An 11,842-nucleotide genomic window follows, 5' to 3' on the forward strand; every position below is an offset into this window, starting at 1 on the left:
CTAAGCGTGTATTGTTGTGATTGGTCGTAGCGTTATCCAATTGCGTGCAGTTAGAGTTTCAAATGCATGCTTGGTGCCTCTCCTCGAGTTAATAGATTAGGGTCTGGATTTTTCCAGGCTAATGTTTTCAGTTAATGAACAAAACATTGTAACGTGCATTCCATCCAATAAATCACAGCTAGTTTTGTGCTTTGTTACTTTTGAGAAGTTTCAGCATGAAATAAACATGAATGAACATCCAAAGGCATGTTAAAAGAGAGTACAACTTGCTAAAACCCATATCCTGTCTCATGAAATCGCTAAATCAGTGTTTCAATTGCATAAAGATGTCAGTATAATAGCTCGTAAACAATGTCAAACAACACATCACATTTACCCTTAGAAAAAAACATTCAGTGATCACAAACTTGTTAGTCAGCTAGAAAACAAACTCTAGATAAGAGCATTTTGCTAAATATATGTACCATAAAACATATTCATTATAATTTTTATTTTACTGTTCTTCAATGTTTCATTTGTTTGAATAAATCTGTCAAGATTTTATGACAGCCGCGGTTTGAATGTTTATATTTAAAAAAAAGCAAATTGGAGTAGAAATATAATTAAGTAATTGCAACTTTATTATTATAAAAACTTATTTGAATGTAATTTAAGCATTTGTATATAAATCACACTGCACAAAATGGTTTTCTTAATACATTTTATTGCCTTGTTTCCAGCCAAAATATTGAAAAAAAATCTTTAATCAAGAAGGAATTCATAGACTTAAGTAAAAATGGTCTTGTTTTCAGAAAAAAAGCGTGTTTTTGCTTGAAACAAGCAAAATAATCTGCCAGTGGGGTAAGGACAATAATCTTTCATTTTTTTTGTTTACCCCATTGGCAGATTATTTTGCTTGTTCTAAGCAAAATTTTGACTTGGTTTTTTTTTTTTTCTGAAAACAATTTTTTTTTTTCTTGTCTAGAAAATCCTCCTTAATTTAAGAATTTTTAGATATTTTGGCTGGAAACAAGACACAAAATCTGAATAAGAAAATCATTTTTTTTGCAGTGCAGTTAAATTTAGAGTTCAATGTTATAAAAATGTAGTACCAACTTGTATATTTTATATTTTACAGCATTCTTCATCAAGAGATTTAGTTTTTTTCCTTGAGAAAATTTAGCATTTACTGTACCTGATTATATACTGTATGTATAAAATTACATACTACATTACATACTACACTCCCATTCCGGCGTAATAGTCAAGGAAGTTTGCTGCAGTTATAAGGCTGAAGCAGGAGCAGTAATACCACGCAGCACATGTGCAAATGCTAAACTAGCTGGGAACTCATTTCTGATAATACTCAGTCTGCTTCGGCCATATTACGGCAGCAAACTTCCTTGACTATTACGCCGGAATGGAAGTGTAGTTCCTAATCTTATCAGCCTAGAAACTCGCAGCTTTGCATTTCCACCGGTCTTAGTACACGATATAACTACAGAAGAGTCAAGTTTTAAATACAACAAATATGGAAACTCGTTGGTCATTTTTGAACGCGATGCTATTGGTCTAATAGGATTCAATGATCTTTGCTAAGCTATGCTAAAAGTGATATCGCCAGAACAGGAGAACGGCTGAATGGATTTCAAAATGGTAAAAATCAACTTATTAACTCCGGTGGAGTTGGAGAATGAGCCTATTTCCAAAAAAGTGGAGTGTTCCTTTAATATTATTACATACTACAAGTTATTTATTTATGTTTACCTCGAATAATAATTTAATAATAACAGGTAAATGTTATGTATAGAAGTTATATAGAAATGGTGGAAAAAATGAATATATATAATATAAAATAATATAATATAACATAATAATTTGTATTAGATATATATTAAACATCATATTATCATTATTATCATCATTACATAGTAATTATTATTTTTACATAATACAAGTTATTTTATGTTTACCAATAATAATAATAATAATGGAGGTGAATGTAACATTTATAAGTGATACAGGAATCGTGGAAAAATAACTTGATCTATGTAATATTAAATGCCATGCATATTTTTATGATATATTTTCAAATTTTAAGATCAAAAGCTTTGGTCTTATTTTTTTAGATTTTATGATTTTAATCTTATAAAACAAAGTCATTTATTTAAAAAGTAGAGTTGTGTGATGAAGTTTTTAATACAGTTTTAATAATACCCTTTATATAATAAAGAGATAAATATCATCCCCTAGGACATAAGTGCTTGATGTAAACACCCTCATATAATGCTTAAAAGATCATGAGATGGAAAGTTAGAAATTAGTTAACAGTCCAAAAATGTCAAGAGGAGTTTAATGTAGACCGTGTTCTCCACGGACCTGTGGTTGGCAGCCCTGGGTCGAATGCATTCCCACCTCCAATGAGACTTCACAGTAAAAAGGGCAGGTTTTCCACAAAGATGGGTTGAAGCAATGGTCCAGTGGGTGTTAGATTACAGAAAGCATGTCAAAGAGTTTGCTAGCCTCTGCCTGCTCTTGCTTTGAACCCTTCGTCCATCACAGGCAGGTGGAGTTAGCCCAATCATCTGGGACTTTAAGCTTATAGCTCTCTCCCTCTGAGCCTCACACAGTTCTGCTTAAATGGGATTTCGCCGGCATCCTATGCCGCTCTACTGATCTCACATCCAAGCCTGGAGCTTTCACTGATGGTGGGTCAGTGGCGCTGTCCGTGGTGCTGATATTTGCTGGCCGCTGTCCGCGGTGCTGAAAGGACAGCCTGCTGCTCTGACACAGCAGCGGGCTTCCGTCTCCCTCGCGGCTAGTCGCATACCTCATCTCAATTATCTCTCCTCGTATGGACCGAGTGTTCTGAAGTCGTGAACGCACAATCTGAACCGTCCATTTGCTAGCCATCTGCCATTCCTGCTTAGCGCAGTCCCGGATGCTGTTCCGCAGCTACAAAAGGGGGCAGATTTTTTCCGGAACTGCCATTCCGCGTGGGTAGGTGGCGGAGGAGGACTCTGTTTTTAATCGTCAATTTGATTTGGCTAATTAAAAGAAACATCAAGAGGAAATAATGTGAGGCAGAACCGCAATGCTTAATTGAATATGAATGCGCTAATTCGAGTGTGATCTTTAAATATAAGCTTGACAAAAGATGCTCATGTATTCAGTGGGCGTTTTGTTGCGTATGTGCTAATTGTAAATTCACGCCACAAACTCGCTCCCTAAAGTGCCCTCAGTGCATCCTTATGCTGTCCATTACTCTCCAATGTAAGCGCAGAAAGCATGGCTAATTCTATTTGGTTCTAGCTCAGATAGCACACTGACCTGGGCTTTGATCAGCAAGTGTTGAGTGCTTAAATCTGCACCAAAACATCATTAGGGGCTAGATAACAATTCAGAGTGGGTTTTCTCACTGTCACGAGTGGACAGGAACATGCCAAACACTTTGTCGGGGCCGCCTCTCCTGCTCTCTTCATTGTTATGCACTGTGTTGTAGTCATACATCATGCTCAAGGGCAGATAATGACCTTAATGACAATGACCGTACCGGGAGAAAGAGAGGAATGCTTTCTATTCGGATTTCCAACCGGTTTCCCAACCTGCATATGTTAAGCTAGGCCTGTTCAGTTACAAATGAGAACGCCACGCTCCCGAGGCACATTGGCGTGTGCTGATAAAGCGCAAGATGGGGTCGCTACATTTATGTCGTTTTGTACTTGCAGACAATAAAGTCGCTGTCACTTCCAGAACAATGCATGCAATGCAGCGGTACAAAACGATCCTTCTGCGGGGAGAACAGTCTGTCTGCCGCCTTAACGCGGAATTACATGGCCGATATATTTGGAATAGCAAAGGATTGGGTGTTACAGGAGCCAATTTGATCTTAATTGAACTACTTTTCATTCCAATTATGCTTCATATTTCTTCCCTCCCTTCCCGTCCCCATGTGTGCACGTTGGCTTTATTGCACAAGTGCTGCGTGCTGTATGGAACGGCTATTTTGAAATTTAGTCGATAATCCTTTGACAAACATAAGAGAACGTAATCTTTCACAAGACCTTTTTGAAGATTTTCCACAGATTCCGTGCCATTGTTAGCCTTTCAAAACAGGCCTTTTCATTTATCGCCAACACTTCATCTTTTTTTAAATTTTCTTTTCCACGTCTACTGTTTGCAGAAAACGACCCAATACACCCCTCCATTTTTTTTTTTTCCTCATGCTCTTTCCCCAACGAGTGGAGAGCATTATTTAAGGGCAGGAAAGGCAGCAAGGCTGTTATCACTTTCAAGGTCTTTTGAAAAGTCCTCTTGTGCACGATCACAGTAATTAATTAGAAGCAAATGAGAAATTAAGCTCGCGTTTTGTATGATCAAATTAATTTTTCTCCGCTCGCCGAGTGCATATTGCTTCAATATCATCTCTCCCGCCATGCAAGCACCTTTATTTATGGATGCTGATGAGGCCGGAGGAACAGAGGGGACCCCTGAGCTCTGTACGGCACCCTGCTGAACGGTGATCTGTTTTTCAGGGCCAAATTTATTGAGCAGTTGCGCCACATTTGTGCGTGATAATTCATCTCAGAAACCTTTCTTATGTCTTATTCACTTCACTTGTTACCTTATTCATCTGTCTTATTATCTAACCACCTGCATTCCAGCTTAATGGAGTGATAAATTCACTGAAATAGTGCTGCTCTGTGGGTATTTTAATGGAGTCTTTGTCATTGTATGTGTAAATTAGGTCTAATTAATTGACTTAATGATTTATTTATGTATGTATGTATTTTAGTGCTGCCTAATCGATTAATCACGATTAATCGCAAATAATCGCATACAAAATCTAATTTGTGTTTACATAATAGGCATGTATGTGTGTGTACTGTATATTTATATGTGTATATATAAATAAATACACACACATGCATTCAAACCAAAATTTATTCAAACACCAGATGCAATTTTTAATATTCTTTTACTAGTGGGTGCAGGACACTATACTTCATTTTCATAAGTGAGGATAGCAAAATAAAGTAACTGACATATTATACCCAATAATTCTTCATACAGTGGACTATTTATGGTGTGATTGCTTTATTATATAGTGTGTATATGTACATTCATGGCTGTTTGTTTTAATTTTGACCATGTCAGCATTAATTCTTTCATTCACTGAAACAGTGCTGTGCAATGAATATTTTAATTAACCCATTTATCATCTTGTATATAAATTATGCATGATGATAATGTTGATTTTTATTTTATTTATTCATAACAAGAATAGCTAACTATTATTTATTTATTTATTTATTTATTTATTTGTGTATTTATTTATTGTAATAATAATACTAATAAAAATGTTTATTGTTATAATTATTGTTGTTGTTGTTATTATTATTGTGTTTGTGTTTATTTTAGGGCTGTCAAATTGATTAATCGCATCCAAAATAAAAGTTTTTGTTTAGATTAATACTGTGTATGTGTGTGTACTATGTATATTTATATGTAAATACACACACATAGGTATATACAGTGTGTGTGTGTATATGTGTGTGTGTGTGTGTGTGTGTGTGTGTATATATATATATATATATATATATATATGTGTATATATATGTGTATATATATGTGTATATATATGTGTATATATATATATATATATATATATATATATAAATATATATAAATATAAATATAAAAATTGCATCTACAACAGTGTACTGACATATTAGAAGTGACAATGTCAATATAATGTAATGTGTTTGAGTTCTAGGATTTTTTTTGTAACACAGCTGTCATAATTATTCAACCCCTATTCAACATTGCCGTTTTAAGTCATTTATTTTTGTGGTAGGGAACAAAATTGACACAATTAAGCCTTTTGAAACTATAAAAAAAAAACTGAATCAGCTTGATGTTACACATCTATACATTTATCCCATGCATGTGCTGAAGTTGAGTAGCAAATATGGTAAAGTCAACAGAGCTTTCACAAAAGCTATAGAGAAGAAATAGTTTTATTGTATTAGAAAGTCTAAGGCTACGTGAAGATTTCTAAGACATTAAAAGCCTTATTCCTTAGTTTAAAGTGTGATGTACCAGAAAACCTTTGAGGGTGTTGATCACCAAAAATGCACAATGTCATAAAATGTTTGATCGGAGCAACTGAGAAAAACCTGCAATGTACAGCCAAAGACTTGCGAGATGACCTGATGAAAGGAGGAAAAATATTTCATTCCAGAGTAGAAGATGAACATAAGACAAGCATGGCTTTCATGTTGGGGCATCTTGGCGAATACCATTCTTGATCAAGAAGAACAAAAAGTTCAGCCTTGAATATGCTAAAATTTATTTGGATAGACCTGTGGAGTTCTGGAAGAATGTTTTATGGAGTGATGTGACCAAACTAGAACTTTTTGGACGTATAGATCAGCGGATTGTCTGGTGCAAAAAAGGGAAAACTAATGAGCAGAAGAACACTATCTCCCTGGTCAAACAATTATGGGGTTGTTTTACTGTAGCATGAAGTGGAAAACATGACCGTATGAAGGAAACCATGGATTCTTTGAAGTATCAGGCCATTTTGCCAAGAATTGTGATGCCTTTGGTGCAAAGACTGAAGATGATGATCAATGGACTTTCCTGCAGGACAATCATCCCAAAGTAAACATCCAAATCTACTTATGCTTGGTTCAGGGATCAGTCACAGAATGTTCTTGAGTGGCCTGTTCAGTCTCCAGATTTAAATTCTCATTGAAAATATGTGGTTGAATTTGAAGAAAGCAGTGTCAAAGTGAAAACCAAAGACTATCCGTGATCTAAAAGCTTTTTCAGCCGAAGAATGGTCCAAGATTGCAGTAGAGAGGTGATCAACGCTTCTAAACACTTTCAAACAGTGTTTATTGGTGGTTTTAAATAATAAAAGTTTCTGCACCAAATGTTACTTTTGGGGGTTGAATAATTTTGAACATGAATGTTTAGAGCCAATTAGATTTTTTTTCCATTATTTATCAATTTATGTTCTCAGAATTACTCAAATGTGTATTAAAATACTTTATCTAATAGTGTCCTAATGCCTTTGTAGATTTGTTTTTAGAAAAACAAATTATCTGGAACAAAATGTCTTGCATGTCAAGGGGGTTGAATAATTTCGATTGCAACTGTATATATACAGCATATATATTAAATTAAGCATTAAAAAGAGCTATTTTTCTAAAAAGAGCTATTTTGTGTTTTCTGTTGACCAAGTAGTAATTCATCAAATGATGATTAAATTGTGGAGATGAGCATTATTGTCGACCATACTGTATCTCCAGACTTTCGATATATGACTGGTTGTATCCTGTTGAATTTCTACACTGCCATATATTGCAGTAGTCTGCTGCAACCTCCGCGTCTAGCACTCAAAACTGCCCGCAAGATCAGACGTTACTGTTGATTTGCTGTAACCACTGAGCAGTTATCTCGGATTTGCATATTCCCTCTAATGAATTCAGCACACATACAGCGCACACAAATAAAAGGAGTATGGTGTGATCATGCTGCCGCATACTCCTCATTAATAAACATGCATCATTTACACTCCTCACCTGATGCCCGTACTACGCTCACATTCTGTCTTATTATCTGTCATCCTATGTTGTCAGCCGCTGTCACTAGTGCACTACTATGCTCAGTTACTATATATGGGTGAAAAAGAGAGAGGTGTTGATTGACTAGGAGGGCTTCAGGGTGCTAAGAGCTGTTTAAAACACTAGCTGCGAGCTGGTTTGTGAATATTCATCTGTGAACTGATCAGCAAATTTGCAAAGCGAATGAGGGGATCTGTCAACTACCCCAGTCTGTTACTCTGTAAAGTGCATTAAAGATTGATTTCATTGTGCTCAAAGATTCTCAGCTGAGGGAATCACACTGCCAGGTCTCGATTTTATGATCAAACTGGCCTCCTAATAGAAGTTCACAACAAAAGGCCAGAAATTATTGAGCGCATGCGAGTTTGTAACAAGTTTTGGTTTTAAATTAACACATTGTCTGTTTTTTATTACCTTTCAGAAGATTTCTGGTGGTGACGTCTTGCCGGTGGAATGCAGATGCACTTCTCTTATGGAAGCTGAGGTTTTCTGGGGAAAGACAACATGTATTTGACCTACTACCCACAAAACGAAAAAAACAACCGCAGCAGCAATCCTACTTTCACCAGAGGGTGAGATGCATAAATCGGTCTTTTAACATGTCGCGTCAACTAGATTTTTAGGGCAGTTTTAGATTTCAAAGCACCAAGTACCGTGTGAGTTTTTTTTTTTTTAAACACGGTCTTTCAGAAGTGTTCCTCAATGGAGTTACTCAGAAGAGAATCAAGATGGAGAATCAAGTGAAAAGGAACTCTTAAATATTAGGGGGTTTTTAGAAAACTGGGACCTTGCTATTTCTGCAGCGCTATTTTGGAAAAGGCCAGATAAATTAATACGCTAGACTGGGAATAAATCTCTCCTCTGCAGTGGATTAAGAGAAACGGAACATTAGAAAAGGAGGATTAGGAGCACGCTTGGAAGATGATGACGCCGAAGTGGAGGTGCGGCGCGAAGTTCTCGCGGGCCTCTGTTTGGCTGGGGCTCATGGTGGCCATCGCAGTCACCACGGCTCTGGAGTTCGACGGTCTGCCGGGTCAGTGGGTTCGCTATGGACCCTGGGAGGCGGGAGCCACTGGAGAGCTGAGCTTCACAATGAAGACTAACATCAGCAAAGCTGTGGTTCTGTACCTAGACGACGGCGGCAACTGTGACTTCCTGGAGCTCCTGATCAATGACGGCCGTTTGCAGTTGCGCTTCGCCATCCACTGCGGCGAGCCGGCCTCGTTGCACATGGAGACGCACGTCAGCGACGAACGTTGGCATCGCGTGCTGCTCACGAGGAATTACCGTGAGACCATGCTGGCGATGGACGGGGAGAGCAAAGTGGCGGAGGTGAAGTCCAAGCGAAGGGAAATGATGGTGGCTAGCGATTTGTACGTGGGCGGGATCCCACCGGACGTGCGTCTCTCGGCCCTCACGTCCAGCACGGTCAAATACGAGCCGCCTTTCCGAGGCTTGATCGCCAACTTGAAGTTAGGAGAGACTCCTCCTGCTCTCCTGGACAGTCAGGGCGTGAAGAACGATCTGGAATACCTGTGTACCAAACAAAACCCCTGCAGCAATGGAGGACACTGCTCCATTCATGACAGCGAGGTGCTGTGCGATTGCTCCAATACCGGCTACAAAGGGAAATACTGCACTGAAGGTAAGCAAGACTATGTGCTTCAAGGCCTTACATAACATGAATATGTTCTTATCACAATGCCTTACTGGATAACGCGCTTAGCTGTCAAGGTAAAATGTTTGCTTTTAAGGAACTCAAGGGGCTCAGGAGTTGGAAATTATTAACCATTATCTGATCTGGTCTTCCTGTTTTCTAATCGTTTGGTTGAGTGTTTGTCTTATCTTCTTCCTCTGCTCTTAAACCGCAGCTTGACTGCAAAAATATTTGCAATATCTGTGTTGTAATTTTTTGTAGGAAAGTTGGGTGATTCAATCATGTTTCGAGGAATAGCTCAGCCAAACACGGAAAATCTGCCATGACTTGGGTTTGGAACAAAATGAGGGTGATTTTCTTTCTTTTTGTGGGGCACAAAACAGACATTTTGAATAATATTTTGGTCGCTCTTTCCTATGCAATTACAATGAATGGGATTTTAAAGACTTCGAAAAGGATGCAAAAGCAGCTTAAAAGTGGTTCATATGATTGTGCAAGCAAATGTTTCAAGGCTTCTGAATACATATGAGTAGGGGTGTGCGAAAATGACAAATTATATTTTAATTATAATTAGACAATATTTTCTTGGGTTTGTCTCATTGTGCTGGTACTATATTCTTCATATTCTGTGAGGTGGTTAATATGCAGGAGTGACATAAATTAACTTCCCCAAGAAGTTTAAATCGATTTTTACCTTTTTATGGCCATTTTTACCTTTATAAGGCCATTTTTCTTCATCTTTTGTGTCAAATTCTTAAATTCAATCCATAAATTCAAATAGTAAGACACTATAGGGCTACCAATCAAATGAAATCAGCATCAACAATGCAGAGGTGACACAGAATGTACAGCAGAAGTGGCATTTAGATGCATTCGCAGATTGTTTAATGCAGGACATAAATGCATTTAACCTGATGATTCAAAACAAAATGTTGAATACAGATATTTGCGAATGAGTCATTAATTCAACCGATTCGTTAAAACAGCTGATTGATTCTGTAATGAAACATTGTTGTTCACAGATGCAAAACAGTTTTGCTGTGGCTTTGTTTTACTATTTTCAATGTTGAAATACAGCAAAATCAAGTACTGCTGTGTCTAAAATGTAAGTGTAACTTCTTGTTTAATGAGCTGTTCATCAAATCGATATCTCGTTTGCAACCGTGCTGATATTTGAAGACGATAGATATGTAAAAGACCTATAGAAGTCACGGGGGGCATTTATGCATCTTGTAGTGTATGCTTGCACTCTCTGGTGTGTTTTTGTTTGGTTTTACTCAGTGTCAAATCACATATTGTTTAATCAACAATTACAATATTATCTTAGTCAATATGTGACCCTGGACCACAAAACCAAGGTCAATTTTTTTTTAAAATTGTGATTTATACATCACCTGAAAGCTGAAATAAATAAGCCTTCCATTTATGTATGGTTATTATATTTGGCTGAGATATAACTATTTGAAAATCTGGAATCTGAAGGTGCAAAAAAATCTAAATATTGAGGAAATCACCTTTTAAAGTGCAAATGAAGTTCTTAGCAATGCATATATTACTAATTAAAAATTAAGTTTTGATATGGAGGAAATGTACAAAATATCTTCATCTTTAGATAATATCCTAATGAGTTTTGGGATAAAAGAAAAATCTATCATGTTTACCCATACAGTGTATTGTTGACTATTGCTACAAATACACTCATGCTACTTAAGACTGGTTTTGTCATCCAGGGTCACATATATCGCACATCCCTACATGGGTGAACTGTTATCCACTGTGACCTGATCAGTGAACCAGTTGACGTTTAGGACAGATGTCAAAAATTTTAAGTTAAATTGTGTGTTCTGCACAAACAGCTTATGATTTCAGAAGTCTGTGAATATAGCATGCAAATCAGATGGACCACTTCTGTGATGCATTTATTGTGTTTTTTTTTTTTTGCAACAAACTCCAGTCTTGTTAACTTTCGTTATATTAACAAGAGCGGCCAGGATGTTCTTCAGAAAATCACCTTTACGTTTCAAACCTCATACATGTTTGAAATGACATGAAGGTGAGTAACAGGGAAAAAAAAAAGTACTTTGAAGTTGTGATAAAACGTAAGGTGCGGCAGATCTTCTCTTCCATATTGTGACATGCATTCAGGTGTAACAGAAACAGCCTTGGTTCTATGCCTCAGTTGTTGATTGATTTTGAGATGTGGGTGTTGCACTAAAAAATGGAGGTAGATGAACATGGGCTTGCAGAGAAGTTTAAGCAGAATAAAAAAGGAAGAAGTCAGGTATGACATTTTATTAAAACATTCATTCCATGCCGACTTTTACAGTGTTGTGTTCCAGACGTTCTGGTATTACAGCACATTAAGCCTTTAAAAATGCCTTGAGAATTTATAGCTAATGAGATTTCTTTAGATGTAGATCTCATTAGATCAGGTTCAGAGGGTTCACATGTTTACATTTGTTTAGAAAAAACTGTTTATTTTAACTGTAAATAAAGGATTGATATGCTAGGGATAAAAAAAAGCCTCTAAAACATATGTGACGGAAAGATAAGGAGAACACGTTATTTGTAT

General features: G+C 36.9%; 1 protein-coding gene across 1 annotated transcript in view; it reads left to right on the forward strand.

Moving 5' to 3' along the window:
* The window catches only part of nrxn2a (neurexin 2a), a 614,491-nt gene that overhangs the window by 47,553 nt on the left and 555,096 nt on the right, over positions 1–11,842 (forward strand). Inside the window, exon 2 of the mRNA XM_073823970.1 lies at positions 8,035–9,258. Coding sequence (XP_073680071.1) covers positions 8,535–9,258 — 724 coding nt within the window. The 5' untranslated portion in view covers positions 8,035–8,534. The remainder of the gene's footprint in view (positions 1–8,034; positions 9,259–11,842) is intronic.

This window comes from Garra rufa, chromosome 19 (genome assembly GCF_049309525.1).
Source record: "Garra rufa chromosome 19, GarRuf1.0, whole genome shotgun sequence".
Lineage (NCBI taxonomy): Eukaryota > Metazoa > Chordata > Actinopteri > Cypriniformes > Cyprinidae > Garra > Garra rufa.